The 25537-nt window shown below is 43.0% G+C and overlaps 6 protein-coding genes across 7 annotated transcripts; 4 read left to right on the plus strand and 2 right to left on the minus strand.

The window, feature by feature from the left end:
* Positions 1–20: 20 nt before the first annotated feature.
* Positions 21–4042, plus strand: atxn3 (ataxin 3). Of its 2 annotated transcripts, none has more exons than XM_060052368.1 (11): positions 21–166; positions 591–755; positions 860–904; positions 1016–1101; positions 1238–1304; positions 1402–1489; positions 1579–1714; positions 1799–2022; positions 2232–2385; positions 2497–2558; positions 2655–4042. In XM_060052368.1, the coding sequence occupies exons 1-11, from the start codon at positions 143–145 to the stop codon at positions 2711–2713; spliced, it is 1110 nt and encodes a 369-aa protein (XP_059908351.1). In that variant the 5' UTR covers positions 21–142; the 3' UTR covers positions 2714–4042. The 2 variants fall into 2 exon arrangements, with proteins under 2 accessions (XP_059908351.1, XP_059908352.1); XM_060052369.1 differs by lacking the exon at positions 21–166 and adding an exon at positions 188–303.
* A 1032-nt stretch (positions 4043–5074) lies between these two features.
* serpina10b (serpin peptidase inhibitor, clade A (alpha-1 antiproteinase, antitrypsin), member 10b) lies at positions 5075–6952 on the plus strand. The gene is made up of 5 exons (XM_060052366.1): positions 5075–5203; positions 5309–5936; positions 6041–6314; positions 6416–6563; positions 6641–6952. The coding sequence occupies exons 2-5, from the start codon at positions 5324–5326 to the stop codon at positions 6830–6832; spliced, it is 1227 nt and encodes a 408-aa protein (XP_059908349.1). The 5' UTR covers positions 5075–5203; positions 5309–5323; the 3' UTR covers positions 6833–6952.
* A 288-nt stretch (positions 6953–7240) lies between these two features.
* ddx24 (DEAD (Asp-Glu-Ala-Asp) box helicase 24) lies at positions 7241–11352 on the plus strand. Its single transcript, XM_060052364.1, has 9 exons — positions 7241–7347; positions 7558–8495; positions 8604–9014; positions 9199–9352; positions 9448–9957; positions 10162–10237; positions 10449–10640; positions 10727–10856; positions 10952–11352. The coding sequence occupies exons 1-9, from the start codon at positions 7259–7261 to the stop codon at positions 11191–11193; spliced, it is 2742 nt and encodes a 913-aa protein (XP_059908347.1). The 5' UTR covers positions 7241–7258; the 3' UTR covers positions 11194–11352.
* Positions 11191–13617, minus strand: LOC132457958 (ubiquitin thioesterase OTUB2-like). Its single transcript, XM_060052370.1, has 5 exons — positions 12484–13617; positions 12282–12400; positions 12106–12190; positions 11792–11983; positions 11191–11650 (listed from the first exon to the last, which is right to left on the minus strand). Exons 1-5 carry the CDS (start codon positions 12565–12567, stop codon positions 11444–11446), a joined length of 687 nt encoding a protein of 228 aa, XP_059908353.1. The 5' UTR covers positions 12568–13617; the 3' UTR covers positions 11191–11443.
* Positions 13618–13761: 144 nt separating this feature from the next.
* Positions 13762–16410, minus strand: si:ch1073-416d2.4 (coiled-coil domain-containing protein 42 like-2). Its single transcript, XM_060052367.1, has 9 exons — positions 16117–16410; positions 15950–15989; positions 15655–15831; positions 15203–15360; positions 15033–15115; positions 14772–14944; positions 14501–14611; positions 14291–14407; positions 13762–14194 (listed from the first exon to the last, which is right to left on the minus strand). The coding sequence occupies exons 1-9, from the start codon at positions 16221–16223 to the stop codon at positions 13997–13999; spliced, it is 1164 nt and encodes a 387-aa protein (XP_059908350.1). The 5' UTR covers positions 16224–16410; the 3' UTR covers positions 13762–13996.
* Positions 16411–17730: 1320 nt separating this feature from the next.
* Positions 17731–24659, plus strand: LOC132457959 (interleukin-1 receptor-like 1). The gene is made up of 11 exons (XM_060052371.1): positions 17731–18292; positions 18419–18671; positions 18879–19056; positions 19334–19487; positions 20623–20688; positions 21121–21259; positions 21469–21617; positions 21709–21846; positions 22001–22156; positions 23623–23756; positions 24292–24659. Exons 1-11 carry the CDS (start codon positions 18181–18183, stop codon positions 24529–24531), a joined length of 1719 nt encoding a protein of 572 aa, XP_059908354.1. The 5' UTR covers positions 17731–18180; the 3' UTR covers positions 24532–24659.
* Positions 24660–25537: the final 878 nt, after the last annotated feature.

Genomic DNA, 25537 nt, shown 5'->3' on the forward strand with positions numbered 1-25537 from the left:
ACGTTTAATAAAAAAAGGTTGACGGTGGAAAATGTCATCAAAAACAATCGCACAAACAAACACACACGACCCGAGCCTCTGATAGGCTGGGAAGCCAAGCCGGGTCGGAGGTCAGAGTTGAACGTTTGACAGAAAATTAAATATGGAGTCCATATTCCATGAGAAAGTAAGTTTGTGTATTTTAATTTGAATATTGATCTATGAAATTTTGATGTTTTTAAGTGGACACCTTTTAGTGCAGCTGCTGCGGTTACCCGCGCTGCCGTGCGTCCACTTCTAACCCGAGTTAGCGGACTTCTAATGGTACTAAACGCATTGTTTTGGCCCACGAGCTATGCTAATGCTAGTAAACTGCATCTCGTTGTTAAATAACTGTTTATTTCTTACATGTTTTTCTAAGTTTTTAATTCAAGTACAGCGATTAACTGCTATTGTACCCAAGGAAAGCTAGTGTCGGTACAAAAAGTGAATGTGATCATCTTGCTTAGCTATATTTATCAGCGTTATGCGTTTTTTCCTCTTTGTCTTTTTAACTTGCATCAACTTTTCGACGTGTCGAAATGATAATGACATGACTGATCCGTTTGTAGCAAGAGGGCTCCCTGTGCGCTCAACACTGTCTCAACAATTTGCTGCAAGGTGAGTATTTCACTCCCGTGGACCTGTCATCCATCGCTCATCAGCTGGATGAAGAGGAGAGGATGAGGATGGCAGAAGGGGGCATTGCCAGTGTAGAGTATAGGACCTTTCTACAGGTATTGGAGCCAATACGGGGCACAAGTGCCCAATGATTTACTTGTATTTGCGTTTAAAAATGGTTTATTGCATTTGTTTCTCACATTTCTTTTTTTGTTTGTAGCAACCTTCTGGAAATCTGGATGACAGTGGTTTCTTTTCAATACAAGTACGTTTCTCTGCTCAATGTTAAACAGTTTATATTTCAAAGCAGACCCTCTTAGCACAAGTTAAGAGTTATAACTTGGCAGAATAATTATCTCTCTCCAATATCCTCCAGGTTATTAGCAATGCACTTGGAGTATGGGGCTTGGAGTTAATCCTCTTCAACAGCAGGGAATACCAGACCCTAATGATTAATCCTATGTAAGAGCTGTTTTAAAGTTTTTTTTAATAGCAATTACACATGCAGAACAGCAGCACAGTATCCTCAAATCTGTCATTGGTATATTTACATTTTGCTCTAAATGTGACATGTTTCATTTCTTTTCAAATGCTTCAGAGATGAGAAGGCCTTTATTTGCAACTACAAGGAGCACTGGTTCACAATACGTAAACTTGGAAAACAGGTATGAGCATCAGAAGTGGTATTTACCACAGGTAAAATCCAATCCTTGTTGTCTGCATCTCAATGATGACGGCGTTTGGCTGTACGCTCCGTTGCAGTGGTTTAATCTGAACTCGCTGTTGACCGGGCCAGAGTTGATCTCCGACACCTACCTAGCCCTCTTCCTCGCCCAGTTACAACAGGAAGGTAATAACCAAAACTCTGCTCCACTTTTTTTTACCAATGTGTTGATACTTAACAAAGAAAGGAGCACGAAAACAACCGTCTTTCCGCAGGTTATTCCATATTTGTAATCCGAGGAAATCTCCCCGAGTGTGAGGCAGAGCAGATCCTGGGAATTATGAGGGTGCAGCAGCAACAGCGTCCAAGGCTAATCGGAGAGGATGAAGCGAGCTCTAGTAGTGGTCAAAGGTATGAATAGGCCATTGAAATAGGCACCAGCATTTGAGCCACTACTCCTGAGTTCATACAGCGTTTCTTATCATCCCAAATCAGCTCTGCGTTGGCAATGGCTTCAGCCAAGCCGCCTTCGATGGGTGTTACTCTGAGCGGGAGATTGGTCGCCGATGTTCAGCCGGAGACGGCCATGGCTGTGGAGGATGAGGTAGTGGATGAAGACGAGGAGGAGCTGAAGAAGGCCTTGGCGCTCAGCAAACAAGACATGGAGGTGGAGGATGAGGAGGCTGACCTTCGCAGGGCTATACAGCTCAGCATGCAGGGTACCAGATCACTTCAGTACAGGATTTAATGTGTTCCCTCTGTTGACGTGATGGTGGGAAATGTGGATCCTCGTTGAGGTTCATGCACTGGCTCTTGGTACACTCAGACATAACGTGCCAACATTCTGTGTTATCAATTATAAAAGGTGAATTCCAATTTGCCCTTATGACTAACCATACTCAATAATCGATGTACACTTTTTGTACAGGATCAGTCATGAGCAATGCAGCCTCTGAGACCAAAGTGGTGAACGTGAAGGCAGGGGGCCAGACCTACGGTAGTTCAGCAGGCCCCGGAGGCAGCCAGAATGAGGCGCTCACCGCAGAGGAGCTAAGGAGAAGGAGGCAAGCCTACTTCGACCGGTGAGTCGAACATCTGCACACATATACATCTACACTGGAGTTGGGCCGTGTACAGTATATAGGCCGTTTGATTTAGTTGACAAACTATTTGTGGAATTATTTTTCTTATAGCCAATCTCAGCAGCCACCCACCGTTCCTTTGCAAGCGGAGGGTAAACTGACGTGTACCTCAGGTAAGGCAGCCACTGTGCTTCTCTTGCAAAGAAATATTTAACTACTATTACCGTTTCATTTATAAAACCACGTTTTGTTTTCTACTCGGTTTCCAGGTTCAAAGAGTAGTGAAGCAAGTACTGAGCCGAGTCCACAAAGCAAACCCAGCCAGTAAGGAGTGGTGGCAGATGTTCCTCTAGTGGCCTACGTTGTTTACCAGCTGCCTGGAGTGGCAACCACATCCAGGAGTAGCTTCGCTCCTTCCTCTAACCTTTTGCACATGTGACCACGCGGCCAGCCAGAAGGTTGACACAGTTTCCCTGGTTAAGTCGCTGACAAGCTATTGAGAAGAAGAATGAGAGAGAGAGAAGGCAAAGGCGGGATCTCAGTCTACCCTGGCACTGAGGCTGGAAAAATGGTGATTACAGAACTCTGATGCAGTGAAACCCAGTCTGTAAGGACCTTTTTTACCATAACGCCTTCAATATCCAAATTGTATTTGTTTTGTTTATCCTCACTATTTTAATGGATGGGGGTTGTGTTTATTTAAGAAGACAGGAAAATACTTTTAAAAAATAAAAAGTATTTAAAAGGAAAACTTGGTTGTTTGCAGATAGTGTACACTGTGGAGCTCTTTGGGCCCCAGGGAGGGCTTGTGGTGACTCTACTGAGGAAAAGATTGGCACTGGAGATGGAGCTCCTCACATTTTAACAGTGGTGGAACGTAGTATGTTTATGCTTGGGGATTTTTAGGATATGAGAAGTTATCTGCAATCAACCAAAACTTTGTAAGTGGTACGAAGGAATTTAAATCTAAAGGAATTATATTTTGGCCAGCACCAAAAAATGGAAGGATATTAAGGACAAAATATGAATTGCCTATAAGCTATGCTGTATTGATCCCTGGGGTGTATCCTACAGCCAAGTTACAACCAATTAGAAATAATTCAAATTTGTTATAGTTATATCGTAAACATTATATTCTATGAAATAAATTAAATTTGAAACCAACTATCCACAAGGGATGCATAAATAAATAGCCATCAGTACCACTAAGATTGGGTTTGGTCAGGCTCAAGTCAGAAAGACTGAAGAAAAAGCTACCATTTCTATATAAGATGTGTCAAGACATAGTAGTTACCACAACCTCTAACCCCACACCTACTAGTCTGCTTCTACTGTTCTGCCCACAGATTAAATTCTGCTGATTGTGTTCAACAACTAGAGAAAGGAAATCAACTACAAAGGATATGTAGGATGTAAAAGTATTTTGATGTTTGAGTTGGGACATGGTCTAGATGCCCGTCTTGTTATGAAAGCTTTTCAGTTACAGTCAATATCTAAATCAGATTTGAAAGGTGGGTTAGCATGTGTGGCTGAATGGGGCTTGTTGTCTGTAGAGCGGCTGCATTGTTGTAATACTCAGCTTGGTCCCAGTCTGGCGCAGGCCGATTTTGAACTGTAGGCTTTTGTTGGCAATCCACACGCTTATCACAGATTGTGCTTTCAAAACAAACATGTTGGTTTTACAAAGTTGTTTTGGGTCCAAGAAGAGTCAAACTAAAATTGGATGTAGAGCAACAAGTTAGATATCAGACACCTTCCTGTCTTATGGAAGTTACTATGGAGATGTTTCAGGTAAACTGGGTCAAGCCTTTTCTGGAGAACCGGTGCTTGGTGGTGTGGTGTCCTGTGTCTGAAGTTCACATCATTTCAATGGTGTAATGCAACAAGCATAATGCTTCTCGTCTGCAGCAGTGTCTCTGAGCTTTCTTAAAGAGCACCTAAGTAGGATATTAAGACTTTGTTAGTTATGAGGGGTAGCATAATTAGTCAACTTTAAATCTTTCTATAAATCATTGATCGGTTGTTAAGGTAATTGGAGAATAACTTAAATAACCGCTTGCTGTGAGCGCTATCCATCAAACCAATTCATCAAATCGTTTATTAATTTCTATAGTGTCATTCCAAAGAACTACGATTATAGTTTCATTGTTCATTTACATCGGGGGCTGTACAAATACTTATGAATTAATTGCGTTCTTGAGGTTAAATTCTGATTTTTTTTTTTCTTAGCTAGGTCTAACCTTTGATTGTGGCAAAACCCTGTTTTCTTATATATTTCTGTGTGACATGCCAAGAGGCCACGCAACCTCACAGTGTAGACCTCCCTCTGTCTGCCTCCTTCAGATACAACCACAAGTGTGTGTTTGTTGACTTCTTGGGGGATTCTGTGATGGTTATTAGTTGTTTTGTTGGATTTATTTGGGTGTTGCTTTGCTGGTTTGGAACTGTATATGCAAGATTTGCAGTATACAGCGTTGTTTGGTTTTATATGATTGCATCGTTTTCACTTACTCACATTCTTTGGTACTAAAATAATCAGTTTTGGTATACATTATTCATGTTATGGCTGCAGTGACTTCCTGTATTCATCTATTTTTATTTTGTATGTTATTAAAGTGACACTGACCCCATAAGTAACTTCTGTTCTAATGTTCACTTTGTTTGAAAAAAATCCAGTGTTTAAATGGCCTCAGATCTAGATCCACATTGAAGTTCCTCCTGTGGTTAATATTTAACCCTAAAAAAACTTGCACTTTGTATCCCCAAATAATAGATTGGGTTTTGGACATTTAGTTTTGTTGTTTTCCAAGGCAGAACGGTAGGCCTGTGTTTTTCAAGGCAATCTATTATTGTATTTTCCAGAAAAAATTGATTTGGTTAAGCTACTTATAACGTCCTTCATCTTAATCCTTCAACATTTCAGGTTGAAAAGAAAAAGATGGCAGGGCCGAAAGTGAGCATAGTGCTTTACTTCCATCTCTATCTAGCGTGTACCTACCCGTACACCCGGACCCTTGCGCAGATCCTGTTACCCATTGCAACCATACAAGATCTGTCTTTCAAGAATACAGGCTTCTCCATGAATCTCTACAGAAGAATATCAAGTTTCCATGACCACAACATATTTTTGTCCCCGCTAAGCATATCTACCGCCTTCGCCACCCTGTCTTTGGCCACCGATGGCGTCACCAGAGATGAAATATTGAAGGGCTTCAACCTGGAGGAGTTGGAGGTGGCTGGTCAGCCAGAATTCATTCCTAAACTATTCCAATATCTCCATGGAAACCTCACCCAGAATGCCTCCATACAGCTGGATCAGAGCACTGCCCTGTTTCTCTCTCAAGGGTTTGAGATTGAGGCAAAGTTCAGTGAGGAGATCAAGATGTATTTCAGCGCTGATGTCATGCATGTAAACTTAACAGACACAGAAGGCAGTATCGACCTCATTAATCAGTACATCAGCAAGAAGACTGAGAACAAAGTGACTAAAATGTTAACCAGCTTGGATCCACTCACCCAGCTCATGTTGATCAACACTATTTTCTTTGAAGGTAAATGTGCTTCTTCTCCAATTTAGAAAGATATGTATAAATATACAAATGTTTTCTCTTCCACTACAATAGCAAAACTAAGACTGACTTTTTCTTCCAAACAGGGGAATGGAATGTGCCTTTTAATCCCAATAACACAAAATATGCCCCATTCTACATTGATAACTATAACGTTGTGCAGGTGCCTATGATGTTTTTAGAAGATAAGTTTTACACAGCTGAAGACATCCCCCTTGGGGCCAAAGTGTTGAAGCTTCCATATAGGCATGGTGTTGCCATGTTGATCGTCCTGCCAAACAAAGATATGGACTACACCCTGATTGATGATGAGATCAGCGCAGAGAGGTTCCAGTCGTGGGTCACAAATCTACGGAAAACGTAACTTTAACATGTCAAAATGTTAAATGACAAGAGCCAATTACATAGCTAGGCAGTATTGCCACTCATCTAAATGCTGTGTATGGTGTCATTTGTACTAGCAAACTGGAGGTGCACATGCCCAAATTCAGAATGGAGCAATCGTATTCCCTGCACCGCCTTCTTCCAGATATGGGTGTTTCCACTATCTTTAACACTGCAGCCAATCTCACAAGGTTGTCCAAAAACAAAGGCATCAAAGTGACAGAGGTAAGTTTGTTTTCAACATCACACTTCTTGCTGTATATGAAACGAGTGGTAATACAGATCAGCATCACGTTATGCAGGTGCTGCACAAGGCCGGGATAGAGGTGGATGAGCTGGGCACCACCGCAGCAGCCGCGACTACAATTGGTATTACAGCCTACTCTATGCCGATGACCTTCACAATCGATAGACCCTTCTTCTTCTTCATTTACCATGAGGATACAAACTGTTTAATTTTCATGGGCAGGGTCATAGACCCCACAAAGCACTAAGGAGGTTTCCTTCAATATTGGATGGTTAGATAACATACTGAAATATGAATGATGATAAATAATTGTAACTTTTGATCATCTGCATAATATTGCATATTAAAAATATTTCCACAAATGTAACCTGCTCTGTGCCATATTACCTCTAAATGAATACCAACCACTAGAATCGCATTTATAGAAACGATTTATTTTTAAAAAGGTGCACATGAAAAACATGCTGGTATAAGTAGAATATAGTATTTTATTTTTTATAAATCTTTATTAAATCTTTACGATACAAACAAGAACAAGCAAACATTCATTAATACAGAAAATACATTGATCAAGAGCAGAGCCAGGGGGAGTTTCAAACAAATGATAGTATTATAAGGCAATAAAATACTTACGATCCCGCCTGTGCTGTTGTGTGGACTAATAAAGTTTTGTATGTCACGTGACCATCGTTGTAATGGCTGCGCTCTGGTGACATGTGAGTTAACTTTAGCAGCCTTCCGAATAAGAATTTCAGAGTTAAGGTAAGTTACTAATGTTCATTTAAATGTATTATTCTTGTAATTATCTAGAATTGACCGGAACAGTAGAATTGATTCAACATGTGTAATGTTAGGCCACATCGTGCAGACATGCACGAACTAAGCTAAAAGTAGCGAACTAGCAAACATGAGGTAGTCACGTTGCTGTGTTTGTCGTTATAAAGTCAATCTAATTTGTCCTTTTCTCTGTAGGAAAATGAAGCCAAAGGGTACAAACAAACGAAGATTCTTCACGCCGAAGCAAAAGTCGGATAATAGGGGAATTCATATAAAAGGTAAATGGAAAGCAGTAGACCTCGACCCAAGTATATTCTCCGATGAAGGAATGGGCGGCCTGGTGTGTTTCGAGGAGCTGACGGATTACAGTTTGGTAGATTCGCAGAGTCTCGCCTCAAACTTGGTAAAAAAAGAAAAGAAACCCCGGAAACGAAAACCGAGTGAGACGGAGCAGGATGACGGGGAATTTGACATGGAGGGTGACGTAGACCAAGATGCAACCAGAACATCAGATGAAACAACAAAAACATCAGATAAACCAGCAAAAAAGAAAATCAAAAAGGCTAAAGTAGCAGATGAGGCAACCAAATCATCAGATAAACCAGCAAAAAAGGAAATCAAAAAGGCTAAAGTTGCCGTGCCTGAGATTATTTCCGCGGATGTTGATGGAGATGATCAGGTACTGGTTAGTAAGGAAAAGGTAGAGAGTAGAGCTTCTAACGAAGAGTGCGCTGGAGGTGAAGATTCAAAAAATGATGTGCAGTCAGAAGTGGAGACAACGATTGAAAAAAAGAAGAAGAAGAAAAAAAAAAAGCAAAAGGCCACAGAGACACAACCCGAAACATTGCCAGAGGCTAAAGTAGAGGTTGAGGTTAAAGTTCTTCCAAAAAAACAACCATCTAAGGACAAGGCGAATAAGCTCCCTAAAATACAAAAGAATTGGACAAATGCTGCACTTTCTGGCTCCAGCAACCAAAACGTGGATGTGAGCGCTTGGAAGGACCTTTTTGTTCCAGCACCCGTGTTGAAGGCCCTTAGCCATCTTGGGTTTGCTTCACCAACACCTATCCAAGCCCTGGCACTGCCGTCCGCTATTAGAGACCGCATGGATATAGTGGGGGCTGCGGAGACGGGTGAGTTCACGTTTAAAAATGTGTACGCAAAGCTAATATGATCACCTATATGTATTTGGCTTTTTTATACCCACTAAACACTATACTCACCTTGTGTTTTATCCGCAGGAAGCGGTAAAACCCTTTCTTTTGCCATCCCGATGATCCACACCATCCTGGAGTGGAAGAAGAGCGCTCCAGAGAAAGATGATGACATGCAATCAGAGAGTCCAGTCGTACCTGATGCTGAGAAGGGGGATGATGCCCGATCCGTGACTGAGGAGGAGCCTAACACTGAGGCTCCTCCTCCGCAAGATTTGGAGGACGTCGAAGGAGATCTCACTGAGGATGAGAACGACGATGGAACTAAAATGGGATGTGTTAAGGTCATTGACAATGTCGAATTTGACTTTGAAGATACTGCAGAAGATATCCCATCCGGACTTCGTTTTCAGCCTCTGCTTGGACTCGTGATCGCCCCAACCAGGGAGCTGGCGGTCCAGGTCAAACATCATATAGACGCGGTCGCACAATTCACTGGTAAGAATCTAATCTCCTCTTTTGTCTTGGTAAGTGTTAGAAGCATTTCAAACTCTGACAACGGATGTAAATTAGCCTTGTGGCTATAATCTGTCTCAATTATTTATTGTGCATTGTCCCTTGCAAATAAACGTAAATATTCCCCAGCTGATGGTATTGAACGCTATATTTCCCCGTTTTGCAGACATAAAGGCGGCTATAATTGTCGGTGGAATGTCACAACAGAAACAATCACGCATGCTCAAGCGCCAGCCAGAGATCGTCATAGCGACTCCCGGACGCCTGTGGGAGTTGATCAGCGAGGGACACCCGCATCTGCTCACCCTCAGGCACCTCAAGTAAGTCTCCAAATCAAACCTCCGCCCCGCCCAATTCTCATCGCCGCTGACGAGGTACTGATTATCACTGACCTAACCCGACTATCCTGCGGCAGGTGCCTTGTGATCGATGAAGCCGATCGCATGGTAGAGCGCGGACACTTCGCTGAGCTGGAGAGCATCCTGGAGATGCTGAGCACCACCTACTTCAACCCCAAGCGGCAGATGTTTGTGTTCTCGGCCACCCTGACCATGGCCGCCAGTGTGCCCTCGCGGCTCCTGCAGAAGAAGCGGAGGTTGGACACCAGGAGCAAGCTGGAGATCCTCATGCACAAAGTGGGGATCAAGTCCAAGCCGAAGGTCATCGATCTGACCCGGAAGGAAGCGACGGTGGAGACGCTGATAGAGACCCAGATCCACTGCGACAAGGACGACAAGGACTTCTACCTCTACTACTTCCTGCTGCAGTACCCCGGCCGAACCATGGTGTTCGCCAACAGCATTGACTGCATCAAGAGGCTCAACTGCCTGCTGGTCATCTTGGACCGCACGCCGCTGCCTCTGCACGCCAACATGCACCAGAAGCAGCGTCTCAAGAACCTGGAGAGGTTTGCTGAGAGGGATAGGTGAGTGACTTGTTTTTAGATTTTTACCCACAATTGGATTATCAACATCTACTGAAGAACCAATGCTGAGAATCTATTATAAGACATGCTCTGAGCAGCAACCTGCTGCTCAGAGCATGTCTTATAATAGATTCTCAGCATTATTTTTGTTCTCCTTTACTGGAGATTCAGGAATAACTTTTGTTTTGATCATTGCGTTTCCAGTTGTGTTCTTTTGACGACGGATGTCGCGGCCCGAGGACTGGACATCCCCAACGTTCAGCATGTTGTTCACTACCAGGTAAATGTCACTTTCAAATGGATCGGCACTGAATCTTTTACAAGTCATTCACATAATAGGCCTCCTTAAGACACTTCCATTTATGGATAAAAGGAAGGTCATAAGTGTGTACATATTTAGGATGTGCTGGATATCAATTATACCTCCAACTCCAAAGAGAAGACGTTAGGTTAGCAGTTGATTTTAAATCAAAACATTTTGTCCATGCCAGGTTCCAAGGACATCGGAGACGTACGTTCACCGCAGCGGCCGGACAGCAAGAGCCACCAAAGAAGGTCTGAGCTTGCTCATAATAAGTCCAGATGATATGCTCAACTACAAGAAGATCTACAGGGCTCTTGGAAAGGATGAAGAAGAAGTCTCCATGTTCCCAGTACAGAACAAATGCATGGATGCCATCAAGGTGACTTCTTTTGACATTGGTTGTTGTTAGTTTTTCTTCAGTGACATGTTGTGTTTGGTTAATATAATACCAGTTTACATTCAAAGGAGAGGGTGGGCTTGGCCAGAGAAATTGAGAAGATAGAGTTCCATAACGGCAAAGAGAAGAGCCACAACTCCTGGTTCAGAAAAGCAGCCGAGGACCTGGAAGTAGACTTGGATGATGATGTTTTGATGGGTACCGTTACACTTCCTCATAATAAACACATCTCATTCACTCATCTCACGTGTTTTGAGGAATTTGTAATTTACTGTCCCTTTTTTGCTTTTCAGGCAGAGGAAGAGACGAACATGACGACCGCCAGCAGCAGAAGATGGTGAAGGGCATGAAGAAGCACTTGAAGTACTTGCTCTCGCAGCCAGTGTTCAAGCACGACATCCGGACCAAGTACCCCACCCAGATGGGCAAGCTCTCCCTGCCTGTGATGCCTCGGGCAGGTGTGGAGTCGGCCATCACCAGTGTCTCAAAACAGCCCAAGAAACCAAGACAGAAGAAGGCTAAACAGCAGCAATGAGCATTGACGGAAACACTTTTATTTGCGGACAGACACGTGAGAAATGTCTTTTTACGTCCAGGAATATTTTAAACAACCTTTTTGAAGACAATATTGTGCAAAATTATATCTCTGTATGTTTTACAATCACTGTACAATTACATTATGGTATGAAAGGCATTTGTTTATGACTTTTTCTTAAATCCTTTTGATGTTTATACATCCGATGAACAGCCCTTAGATGGCTGGAGTCTTTGGTGGACAGCAGTGGTCAGAGTTTGGAACGCAGATAGAGTATGTCGTAGTGGGAGGTGTGGTAGAGAAGATGCAGGGAGGGCTCTGCCCCCTCTGGAATGATGTGGTGAACCAGCCGATGGTCGTGGCCCTCCATGGACACTACGTGGATGCCAACATCCAGGGCCTTCAGTAGAGCCAAGATGTCTACGTGATCGCACTCCATCGCCATCGTCTCTACTTCCTTAAAGAACGACATTTTGGATTTCATGGCCCGGTTAGCAGTACAACAATGTTTACCGAATAATGTTATTGATGCGTTGTCATTACATCCTAAATGATTTGCACTACTCGGTCACAAGAGGGCAGCAACACTGTTACTAACTTGTTTGCAGTAGGTTTTCAGGCAAGGTGCTTCTACAAAGTTACAGAAGAAGTCTGCGTGGTTTTGTAGGTAGGTGGACGTGAGCAGTCTCAGATACTGGACGACGCTGTCGGAGGTAGATTGCTCATTGAAGAGTGTGAGCAACGTCTCTTCTTTCTCATCGGCCTGGCATTGCTCCACAACGTCTATGACCTAAAGAGAGAGGGTATTAGTTTGTCACGCTAAAATTATTTATAACTAAGAATTCACTTGAAGTGATAAAACAAGAGTATAGGCTTGATCATATTTTGCAACATAAAGAACTGCTAATTCACTTTATTCAGGTGACCATTAAAGGCAGACTCATCCAATCCTGCCGAGGACAGCTCTCCTCTGCTCTTCATCAGTCTAACCTTGAATCTGAAAATGTAAACCAACAGATAAGTCAACCTATTTGACAACATAGCCGATTAAATGTTACGCTGTGCTTATTCTAATATTTAGGGCTGACCTCTGCAAAATCCTGTCATTTTTGTGAATCGACTCCAGGTATGCAAAACAGAAGGCACGGTAGAAGCAATTCCCATCCCCACGAATCTTTCTTACGTAAGCATACTGGTCACTTAAATCCTGAAAAGAAACAACAGGTCAGATGGTGTTCACTGCGACCCCCATCCCCTGAGTGCAGCAACCCGACTGTAGATGAGGCGTACATTGTGTTTGTCATCCGGCGTTTTCTCCAGGAACACCGAGGAAATGTCCTCTCGACCTGACACGAAGCTGGGTGGCTCCATCATCCGATGTGAGAAGAAGACCAGCAGAAAAACAACCAGCCGATCAATAACAACCAGCAGATCACCAACAACCGTCCTAACAACCAGAGCTACATACCGCACCCGGAATGTGGGGTTACCACGGTCACTATTTCAGCACTTGTGATGTGCTATTGTGGTACAATAAGTTAGCGACATATGAACTCTGACGCAGGACATTCAAAAAATGTCACGTCAAATCGTGTTTGGTCGGACACAGTCGAGACATTCCTAAGGTTTTCAAACAAATTATCCACCAAGAACCGGATATTTAGAGCTAACACGTGTTTGAGTTAAAGGGACAGTACACATTAACAGACCGGATAAATAATTATCTTCTATTTATCCTAATTCATAAAACCTACACATTTGCCTGATTAAGTTGGCTCTCAATCAAAATATTAAACATTCAAAATGGTCAATAAACAATAACATGTTTACATTAAGATCTTCATTGTGGATCAATAAACGTACACGGATGTTAGAATGTTAAATTATTGTTTAAAATAAATGAATAAACATTCATTTTACATACTACAGAAATATAAAATAGATGTGCTCCTACAAATATAGGTATAGCAATAAATTGTGGTCTTCAGCTAGCTAGCTGAAAGCGATGTTACTACCTTGTATATTGGAAATGTTGAGTAGGTTGAAGTAGTGCTGTAGGTTTATGGTGGCTTCTTGGGTGTTTTTGAGGGTTGCTAGGGTTTTCTGGCGAGTTGGTTGTTCTATGTAGTGGTCCTAGGACCTTCCAGGTTGCTGTAGTTCTAGATGGTTGCTAACGTGTTCTTGGTTTAAAAGTTTAATTCTTGGTGATTGTGTGGATATTGGGTGCTATCGATTGAGTAAAGGTTTAATTATTTTCGGGAAGGTTTGGGAAGAATAGTCTTTCAAGAGAATTGTTATTTTTTTTAAGTTTTAAACCGATTTTTTGATTGAGATGTGTGTGTATGTGGAGAATATTCAATGTTATCATTTGTAAAAAAGTGATGAACAGCATTACTTTAAATTGAGTTTTGTCATTCCATAAAAGTTTGCAAATTAAGGGGGGGATATAAATGATTGACCTTGCATAAAGTGTGACAGAGTAGGGAAATTTGGGAGAAATTATATTAAGAAAATCGGTATGATAGGTATAAGTATGAAGGGGGGTTGTGGAGCTAAAGGTGCACATAATATAGTTTATTTTTTATGTTTACTTAATTAATATACATTTTTTGTATTTATTTACACATTTCCATATTTGTATTACCATACCTTTTGTGTTCCATCATTTGTACTTAGAATATTTGTATTGTGTATATCTTCAACAAAGCAATTGTTATAGAAACAGAATACCCCAGGATTAATAAAGTTATCTGAATAACCTAAATACTCTTCGACTCAACTTATAGATTCCCTCCATAAGAGTCTAATGAACTATAGATATTCCACTCTTCTGGCTGAATTTGCTTGGACTTTTAATGAGTGTTTTGCTGCTGCTGTTTTTGACTGCGGGCGCAGCTCCTTGGCTGAATGCGGCGGCTAAATCCGTCCAACTGGTGCCCCCCCCATGCTGCATCAGTCTGGTGGCTTTCCTCTCCGTGTCTCTGGTCTCTAGTATGTATTCCTGAAAGGACAATGAAGTCAAATAAATGGATAACGATGAAAAATACATTATAATTATAACAACAATATTGATCAACCGTTAAATGTTAGTCCTTACTTGGACCATGTCCATCATTCTTAACAAGTCCATGTCCTCCAGCAGTCCGTATGTATTTAAATGGCACTGCCCTCCTAGGTTCCTGACCGCAATGAGCAGGCTCGCCACTTCTTCCACCTGTTAAGAGGAGGAGAGGGCGAGAGACGGGTTTCAATCCGTACCTCTCGAAGAAGATAGCATGACGGAGAGTATAACCCAATCAAACCCTACCTGGCCTCTCTGGTGGCCTTGGTCCATGAGCAGGTTCATTTCCCGTTGCTTTTTCTGCTCTTTCAGCATGTCCAGTTGACCCTGGAGGTCAGACAGGGCCCTGTTGTTCATCTGACACACACACACACACATACACGCACACACGCACAAATGCACAAACACGTGCACACACTCACCAAGAAGGGACGCAGTTTAAGTAGCGAACTTTATGTATGTATCCATGGATCATGAACTTTACCAAAAAAATCTCCTGTGTCTAATTGGTCCCCACCAGCTGGTCCGTCTTGCGCTGCTGCTTCTGAAGGTCCAGGTGTCTCTGGCCCTGCTCCAGCTCCTGGACCAGCTGCCCCCCCCGCTGCTCCAGTTCCTGCTTGGTGACCGACAGCGTCTCGTGGCGATGAATCAGCGGCATGATCGGAGACTCATTCCCATAGTCCAGGTAACCTGTGGTTACGGGTTCACACAATATAACAACATCACTCGCAAATCTGATGTAAACAAGTGGTCTTCGATCACGGATTGATCAACTCACTTTCAGGGAGATAGTCCAGCAGTTTCATCAAGTAGTCCTCGTAGATTTTGTATTTGGCCACTCTGCCTTTTAATCCCTGTTGCCTATATGGAAAGAGGTATGGCAAATAGAAAGCATTATCCCACAGGCGTAATCTCTTGTTATATGGAGGTGGATTTCCGAGGTCTCACCTGACTTTAAGTTGCAGCAGCTGCTGGACTATGTCTTCAATTTCCCGCTTCTTCAGGGTATTTTGTTCTCGTGCCGTTTGGTATTTCTTCACAGCCCGCCGTCGCTTCCCTTCATTATCCTCCACAAACTTTTCAAACTTCTTCGCTTTTTCTTTAGTCTGGATGAACATAAACTATTTCTTGTTAATGTATATATTGTGAATGTGTGTGTGTGTGTGTGTGTGTGTGTGTGTGTGTGTGTGTGTGTGTGTGTGTGTGTGTGTGTGTGTGTGTGTGTGTGTGTGTGTGTGTGTGTGTGTGTGTGTGTGTGTGTGTGTGTGTGTGTGTACGCACGTGTATGTGTATGTGTGTAATGCTTAAAAGTAATTGGGTTTTCTGTCTGAAATCAAATCCCCCTAATGTGTTTGTATGAGCCTGATCTTGTTAGGGTTACATAATGTTGTACAACCAACCTCCTGGTGTTTCCGGAGCAGTTCAGCGCTTCGCTGACTCAGAGTCTGAATGAGGATTTTAAACTCTTGGTGTTTCAATGATAGCTGCCGGTCCACTTCGTCCAATTCAACCTGCTTTTTCAGAACCAGGGTCCGTTGCAAGGTGTTCACCCCTGTCTCTAAGATTTTGCCAGGGGCCTGCAGCAAAACAAATCGACTTTGAAACCTCTCCATATTAAACATTTCACCACCAGAATTTTTTTTTGATTGTAATTAAAGTAAGGCTTTCAATTAAGGTTCATTTCGACTGTCCTACCTCGGTTAAGACAGGTATGTAGTTGACATTTTCTGAATGTCTATTTTGAAGGGAAAACATAGTATGATCAAGATATAGCCAACAACATCAATCATATGGTCAACAGAGGATTAAAAAACGATCAATCTATGCATTAACCTGTCTCTAAAAACATTAGATATTCCTACCTGGTTTCTTCCAACTGCGTTTCAAAAATATTTCTTATTCTATTTTCCAACGTTAGTTGTAGTCGAGGATCGCCGTTCTCTATGAAAGGAAAAGACCCAGTTGCCATGTTTGTTACTTTTAATTTCCAAGCAGGTCTTCACTATAATTTAACTAACATAACTTCTCTATCTGCACGTTGCGAAATGATTTGCATTCGTATTTAATCCGTGTGTTCCACGGTTGCCTAGGAACCCGATGCAGGACCGGGGAATGCGCAGGGCGACTCTCAGTTGTCATAGTAACCGGGGAGGCGTTCTATTTCAGTGAGAAGAAGTGAGAGGCATGGAGATGAGATGATAGGTGGCCCCGCTTCAATTTATCGCTTGATCAAAGCAACCCTACATATTATTAGCATACATGTTAGCACTCGTTAGTGCGTGTGGGCGGTCCTACGAGCACTATAAGAAGCGGGTTTCTTATCTCCCTTTATAGTGATGGTGTAGGCCACATTTTATTTAAAATAATAATAACATAATAATAATAATAATAATAATAATAATAATAATAATAATAATAATAATAATAATAATAATAATAATAATACATTTCATTTAGAGGCGCCTTTCAAGACACCCAAGGTCAAATATATTTATATTATTGTAGCTGGTGGGTGGATGAGGAGGGAGGGGGGAATTACAAACTTTGCTTGTTTATTTCAATATTTTTTATGCGATGCACAAATTTATTTTGAAGAAAATTGTATCAGAAATAACTCTGTCCATAGTGGGCGTCCATAATCTCATTTTAATGTGCACTTGCCTTGGCCACAAGGACGCGCTAGATACGTACCGGGAGTCACTCCGGTAAACCTCCGGTAAATGTATGTAATACCGTACCCTTAATATCCTGTACGTAATAACAAGGATTAACTTTATGTTATCTATAGAACCTATCGTAAGCATAACTTATGGGCATCATTATAGGCATCATTTGATATGAGAGAGAGAGAGAGAGAGAGAGAGAGAGAGAGAGAGAGAGAGAGAGAGAGAGAGAGAGAGAGAGAGAGAGAGAGAGAGAGAGAGAGAGAGAGAGAGAGAGAGAGAGAGAGAGAGAGAGAGAGAGAGAGAGAGAGAGATAGATATCTTTATAAACCATCCTCTCTGGGTCCGTGGTGTGGAGAAGCGATCTGCACAGGGAATGTAAGACTGTAAGAGTCCTGTAATAATCATCTGAAGGGAATATGGACTACAAGGTATGAGACCACAGGGTATGCCTGCGACAAGCCCCGCGGTCACTTGTTTTTGTTTATTTTTATATAAAGTAGGTCGTTGATTTTAATGAAAGAAATTGTTGTATTCTATGTAACTTCTTAAATTGGAGGGTGTTGGTCTTGTGATACCTCTAGAATTCATTTAAATTCACCATAATTCCAAAGAGCTTTATTGGCATGGAAAATAAGCATTCTCATTTATAGAGCAGTTTAGAAATTTCACAAAGGAATAAGAACTAGAAAAAGGAAAAACAATTGCGAAATATTGATTATCATGGTATCAGGTTATATGTGTCGGGGGGAGGATTAGGTGGTCTGAGGGGTTAGGGAGTGGGTTAGGGGGTAGTGTCAGGGGGTATGTGGCATAGGTCCATGGTATGTTGGGACTGGTTATTAGGCTTCCCATGATCATCGATGGATATATTGCTTATGTGTATCCTGAAAGGAATTCAGTCAATTATAATAAACTCTAATAACTGTTGATCTGACATTATTACATAAAATAAATGCACCTACCTCGATTGAAATCATGAGATTTATGAAAGAAACGGCACACTTCCAACAGCAAATAATATACAGAAAGGGCAAGTAAGCAAAAAACTGGAACCTTTCCTAGGTAAGCAATGGCATTTGAGGAAATTGGACATTAGTATGGTAACCAGGGTTTTGTAAACAATTGGATCAGTCTATATGGTATCTTTCCGCACAGCAGGATACACTTCTACAAGGTCATAAAGTGCCCTTAAAACATGTATAGGGTTAGCCATAGTCCTCCAATCAGACAACTGGATTTCTTGTATATAAACAGAATGTCATGTCTATAAAGGGAATGTCCTGTCAACAGGGAACGTTGTATATGAGGATGATTAGCCTCCTTGTTCTGCTGCTGGGGTTCCCTGGCGTGACCTGCTCGTGTGATCTTCCAGGTAAGGTCTGAAGTCACTCCCTCTCTACTGCTTCCACAGCTTCGATCTCCCTCTCAAATGATCCCTGGTCTCACCATCTTCAACACTATCCTCCTCCTCCTCAACCTGAGTGTATTTTCCTGCCAGATCCTCTGAAGGGGGGGTCTACCTGTGAGAATTACACAGATTCGTGTTTGTACGTACCTGAGGGGGAGGCCGTTTACATCGCATCAGATACTGTGGGGGATCCTGATGTCAACCAGACCATCCAGTTCACATGGAGACGTGAGAAGGGAAACACCTCAATCTCTTCCTCAGAGGAGGAGCGGATCCATCACCACGGCCCTGCCCTCCTCTTCCTCCCTATCTACCTCAACGACAGCGATCTCTACATTGCCCGGTGAGACAGCCCCTAGGCGTACCACAGTGATAGAAACTGACAGTAACACTAGACCCAGAAACAGTAGAGCAGGAACCTGATTTCCTGATTTGGCTCTTGGGTTGTTGGGGAGTTTGTAATATTAAGGATGGATAAAGCAGTCTTCATGCCAGACAGTGAACTGGTTCAGTGGTTCCTGTGTCTTCATGGCCTGGTCCTCCCTGGCAGGTTCGACATGGCCGGGAAATGCTATATCTTGTACGTACCTGTGAAAGTGTTGGCAGCCAGGGATCCTGAGGGAGAATACACACCCCTAAACTTCTCTGATTCCAACCCCAAAATCACCTGTCCGGAAATTGTCAAGGATCGATGCAAGGCTGAGAAAGGGGTGTTCAGCTGGGACAGGGTATGTCACCAGACTCTGTACCAACTGTCTAACCCCGACCTGCTCCTTAATGAACCATGTATGACCTGTTTAAATCCTACCTGCTCCTTAATGAACCGTGTATGACCTATTTAACACCTACCTGCTCCTGAATGAACTGTATTTGACCTGTTTAACTCCGACCTGCTCCTGAATTAGCCGTGTATGACCTGTTTAACCCGTACCTGCGCCTTAAGGAACAGTGCATGTAGCCACTTTGTAAACCCTTCTTAAAGACCTTACTCCTGTTTCCTCAAAGAACTCCACTCTGATGGCAGGGGAGGCAGGCGAGGACCTGCAGCTGCTGGGCGTCACCAAGGCGGACAGCGCCTTGTACACCTGTAGGTGCACCTGGAGACACATGGAGCACATGGCGTACAACACCACCGCCTCCCGGAATCTGTTTGTTGAGGGTCAGTCTCCAACCCCTTTAAGGTTAAAGTTAGGGTCGCTAGGGTCAGAGCATGAGTAGAGGTGACTGAGTGAGTTACCTACATGAATGGATTTAGATGTATATGTATATGGGTGATTCTACTGAATTGAGCATTCAGATTTTAGATATTTATCAAGAACATATTTGGTTGGTGAGATGTTTCTATTTGCAAATGTGGTGGAAATTCTTCAAACTGTATTGACAACTTAACCCACATTGAAATAAAGGGGTTGTAATAGTATCAAAGAAGAGTAGTCTCTGCAGAGAGGTCACAATACACGCCAAGCATACAAAGGTTGAGGCACTGAGGGGCCACACTCCAGTGGTAGAGCAGGGAAACATCCTTGAGGGCACCGCTGCAGACAGCGATGCCACTACTCCCTTCGTCATCCAAGGCTTCATCCGAGGCTGTCTCAGTACCCCTCCTAGGGCAAGGGCCAAGGGCACCCACTGGTACTTTCAGTCACGTACCTATTTCAAGGCTGTGCAGCAACGTTGAAAAGGATTTATATTTTCAAGCGAATCAGAAGTGGGGTGGTATTTTTCCGACCCTTATGGAAGAAGCATTTGGTCTATTGTGGCCTTCAACCAGAAATGAGTTTGACACCCCTGAATGACATGCTGATTTAGTTTCTCCATAAAACAGTCAGCGATTATGATCCATTTTCTAAAATTGAGTGGATTCTATGTTATTGTTCAGTTCCATGGGTTAAGAGGCAAGGGAGAGGGCGGGACTCCGTCGTGAACTCTATCCGTTTCAGTTCCATGGGTAAAAAAACCTTGAGGGAAGAAGGAGGGCGGGACTTCTCAATGACGGATATCCGTATATATTTGATCTCCTTGTCTTTGTTGTGGCTCTTCTTGGCGTGTTCTAAATCTTCTCACTCCGCGGAGTGTTACCTGCCGTACACAGCTCACAGGAAGAAAGAAAATTGAAACTGTGTTTCTGTAGACTGGGATGGTGCCACAATTAGCTACTATGGTGCATGAGCCTCTATCAGCCCGAGAAGTCTACACTACATGAACCACAGCTTCATTGGGAAATGCACAATAATGGTGTCTCTTATCTCATGGTGGTTCATCCCATTTTTCTTTGTATTTTCTTAAACCCAAAGATAAGGGTTTTTTTTCGAACATCCAAATCATCCATCCCACCACCCAGGAGCTGATGGTTCACCCAGGTAAGCTCCTCATTCGGGGGTCGCCTGAAATGCAGGCGGGCTCACAGTAGATTGCAGACTGATGAGATAGAGATATTTGATGATACATTGTTGATTGACCAAATAATTGTTTTGAAAGGTTGTATTATGGTCTTGCCTATTTACGAACAGCATAATGCTAAATAGGTGCAAGTGAACTACAACTTATCACTGTGTGATACGATATGGATTCATGACCGGGACATTGGTATCATAGGCAGACATAGGTAGGAGTTAAAACCATTCTGGTGAAGTAGACATACGCAAATGAAATGCAATGGAAATGGAATTTCCAGAACCTAAAAATGCCCTGTTCTGACCTTATGAAGAACCAGAACCTCTATTCTCCCAGAAACAGGGTGATGTAGAACAGTGTTAGCAGTGGAAGACTAACAGCCCCTGTTTCCTCTCTAGGTTACCCGCTGTCGATAAAGTGTAAGGCCCTCATTGGGACCAACGTCTGTTCCAAATGTCAGGCGGAATGTCAGGGGACGTGGGAGAAGAACAACCACAGCTTGAATAGTATTGCCGGCTACAGCCAGAATTTCTCATGGTGAGAGGTAGAAGATAAAGCTTTGGCCTTTCGTCCGAACAAAAGCAGCATTTTCCACTAACATCAACAGCAACACCTACAGAACTTCTTCTACTAATAATAATAATACATACTCAAACTCCTACTCAAACTAATACTACTAATACTATTAATACTAATGTTAATAATGATAACAGTGATTGATCTCCATCTATCTGGTGGTGCTGCAGTAACATGGAGGAGCCCTCTAAGAAGAGCTTTATCACCTCCACCCTGATTATTGACAAGGTCCAGGAGTCCGACCTCAAAGCCTCCTTCAGGTGTCGGGCTAAAAGCCCACCGGATGTCAAATACCACTATCTGACTCTCAAGCGTGCAGGTCCGTGAAGATCATTTAGAATATACACAACATGTTATTCATATGTAGAGAGAAAGCCATAAATTAATCCTCCTTCCTACCTGGTTCTCAGAATCACTGACCAGCATGTTGGTGGCGTTGATGTGTGTCAGTGCTGTGTTCCTGTTAGCCACCACTGCCATCAAATACTTTGCTGTGGACCTAGTTCTGTTTTCCCGAAGGTTCCTGCCATGCACCAAGGCCCGCAATGGTGAGTACATCACAGGGCTCCCATCCACGCTACTTAAAAAGACTTGAGTTCCCATCTGCGTTAGTTACAAAGCATTGATGTATTTTCTAGATGGGTTCCTGGTATGTGTTCACGCGGTGTTTCACGTCTGCTCTATGTCTGCTGCCTGTGCTAGATGGGTTGCAGTACGACGTCTATGTGGTGTACCAATCTGAGAAGGTCATGGAGGAGATCCTGAGCCGGTTCCTGTTCCAGGCTCTGCTCCAGGTCCTGGAGCAGAAGTGTGGGTTCAGGGTCTTCATCCACGGCCGTGACGCCATCCCCGGAGAAGGTCTCAGGTTTAATGTCCGCACAGCATTTTCTGTACCCATACGTTTTGTGCTGAACTCATAATGCACCAAAGAAGAAACACAACCCGACACAAAGATAATACCGTAGTTATCAGCAGCACTAATGCTCGTGGAAGGAAAGAGAAAAGCGGAGGAACTCAGGAGGAATCGACACAAAGTACTTAGAAGCATGGTGTCGGAAGCATAGCAAGCCTGCCCACTAACAATTTACAAATTGACTGAATATTTGTTCTGGTAAGGTGTATGCAAAATGAACTCCTTATGAAAATGTATTACCATAACCAGGACAGGAATGCGTATATTCAACAGTACAGTTACGCTGTCATGAATTGGCTTCAGATAACTATGCTTCATAGCATAGTTACAATATTGTTGACCAATACAAAATATGTGTATACATCCCTGCACCCAACCCATCACAGGAAGTACTGCGGAATCTGCGTGGTCAGATACAATCACTGGTACACATCCTTCTTCAGATGCTTGTCAGACGAGCATCCTTCCACTCAAGCAATACCTCCTGACTAACTTGTGCAATATTATTGCACTAGAACTCAAAAAAGGTATTGGACCCATTGCTAGCTGCAGCACAAGGAGCAGTGAGCAGCCACAGCACAGTGCCCGCGGACCAACTCCAGGTCTACTGCTAGTGCTTTGCTCAAGGGCACAGGCAGGAGTGTCCAAGTTTTTGGACAATCCCCCCAGGCACTTATGTTGTATCCGTAAGAACCCTATTGTGTTCGTTAGTATTATTATATATATTTTTCAGAGAGAAAGTTGTATGAACTGGCATGCTTGCAGAACTTATGAAACAAGTTACGGACACAAAAGACCAGCCAGATTTGCCCATAGGTGTAAAAGGTATTGTTATTGAGTTCCACTTAATAACACAAAAGATGGCAGAGATATACCATTATATTAAAAAAAACATATGCATATGCGTCACAAGGATGTAGGCTCTGTGGTTCAAAATGGCTAAATTAGGTTATTCCATAGTGTACCTATGACAAAAGTGTATATAAAAGCATACTGGACACATTCGTTTAAAGTTTGCATGGCTTGACCATGGCCTCTTGCCAGTGCACACAAATCCTAATTCTAAAGTCTGTTTTTTTATGCTTTAGAAACATGGTTGGTGATCATTTTAATGCATCTATTTACGTTACACCAGTTTGTATGGCATACCAATGCCATTTGACCATTGTTACCAGGCTCCCCATTTTCTCCAAGTATAGCAGTCTCCTCCTTCTCAGAATATAGTCTGTACTGCCCCTGCTGGTTGGTAAATGCATGTGGCGCACTGTTAGAGCATGGGGTTTCTCCTCTTACTGTATCACTCACTTGGGAATAATTGAAAGGCGCTATATAGAAAAAAGTATTAATATACTAGTGTTTATACTAATGCGTTTGTAATACTAAGACCATTAACTAGATCTCCGTCCTGCAGATCGGTTGAGGCAGGTGGAGGAGCGCGTGATGCTGAGCAGGAGGCTGATGGTGGTGCTCACTCCAGGGTCGGAGGTCAACGAGACGCTAGGCTCCTCCCCCAGCGGTCCACCGAGCGAGGCCGTCGACTGGCAGGTGGGTCCTTACACGTCGATATCCAAGAACGATCGATACATCCAGTGATGCTTCAGGTAAAGGTGCCCAATGTGGGGCTTCAACCTGGTGTCATATTGTGTCTGAACGTACACGCCAATTTCAATTTAGTTTGAAGTATGTATGGGGCTCCACTCAGAACCTTTTGGCTAGCCACTACTATCCGGCCAATCCCCCGAGAAATCTACACTTACGTGTGTGTGTGTGTGTGTGTGTGTGTGTGTCTGTATGTGTGTGTGTGTGTGTGTGTGTGTGTGTGTGTGTGTGTGTGTGTGTGTGTGTGTGTGTGTGTGTGTGTGTGTGTGTGTGTGTGTGTGTGTGTGGTGTGTGTGTGTGGGTGTGGGTGTTTGTGTGTGTGTCTAAGTGTGTCTATATATGTGTGTGTGTGTGTGTGTGTGTGTGTGTGTGTGTGTGTGTGTGTGTGTGTGTGTGTGTGTGTGTGTGTGTGTGTGTGTGTGTGTGTGTGTGTGTGTGTGTGTGTGTGTGTGTGTGTGGGTGGGTGGGTGGGTGTTTTCAGATAGGGCTCCACCATGCCCTGCTCCAGGAGATGAGGGTGATCCTGGTGCAGCTGGGAGACATGGGACCCCAGGGCTACACCCATCTTTCCCCCACCCTGCAGCACCTCGTTCGCAAGTCTGCCCCCCTCTGCTGGAGGGAGGACTCCCCGGGCGCCTCCCATTGGAACTCCCGCTTCTGGAAGAGGGTGCGCTACGCCATGCCCTCCGCCGTGGCAAAACCCTCTTCTTCTGTGGTGTGATGGCTGCTGGGCTGTGATGTCAACATGGGCTCAAGACCCACCGATCCCATTTCAGTTGCTTAGCCTGTTGTAATGTACCTGTGGCAATGCACCCAGCTAATCCCTCTTGTTAAGCGCCCCCTGCTGGCCCGATGGACCAACAATTATGTACTGTATATTGTATCCCATTTCTGGAAGACTACATCATTTTGGGATATATATCAAGCTAAATAATTATTTTGGAAATAAATTTGATGAACAATAAATTAATTCAAAGGGATAATATAACTGAACAATGAACGTAAACAATGAGGTGGAGGGGTGATGTGTACAGTGTTTGTGCTGCTATCTTGTATTTTTAACATGTTCAACGTATTAAAACTGAAACCCAGGCTGAATATCATTGAGAGCCCATGTTATGTCAGCTGCTATGTTTGCTCTGTGTAGCCATGCGTCTTTATCCCTCCTTGCGTTTCCTTTCCTCTCTATGATGATTGTTCTAAAGGGCCCCACTACACCACCAGGCGTGAGTGGGACTCGCTATAACAAACCGTCAGAAATTCTACCTTTTCCTGTGCCTTAGTGACATCACTAGTGACATCCACTTAGATGTATGATCAACATTTGCTACAGCCCACTGGGCAGGCCGATCTATTCGCTAGGTGGACACACCCAAGTTTGATTTAGCTAAGGCACAGTATAGGGCCAAATTTCTAAAGACTTGTAATAGCTTATCTCACTCACACGTGTTGATAGGGGTCCTTTAAGTTTATTTTTGATTAATTATAATGCTTTTCAGGTTTTTTTATGTTGTTCTGAAACATCTGCATCAATAAAGAAGATTTGCTTGAATGAGTTTCATGGTTTAACTTCATAAAGACATGCCCACTGTTTCATTGGTACCTGTTTCCTTCACTCATTTGATTGTTTACCTCCAATGTATCCTTCAATGTTTTCGGATAGCCTTTTTTGCTGGGCACACGACCACAGCTGTCATGAAATATGTTATATTTACTATTGTGTCTAC

This window comes from Gadus macrocephalus, chromosome 5 (assembly GCF_031168955.1).
Source record: "Gadus macrocephalus chromosome 5, ASM3116895v1".
NCBI classification, from domain to species: Eukaryota; Metazoa; Chordata; class Actinopteri; order Gadiformes; family Gadidae; genus Gadus; species Gadus macrocephalus.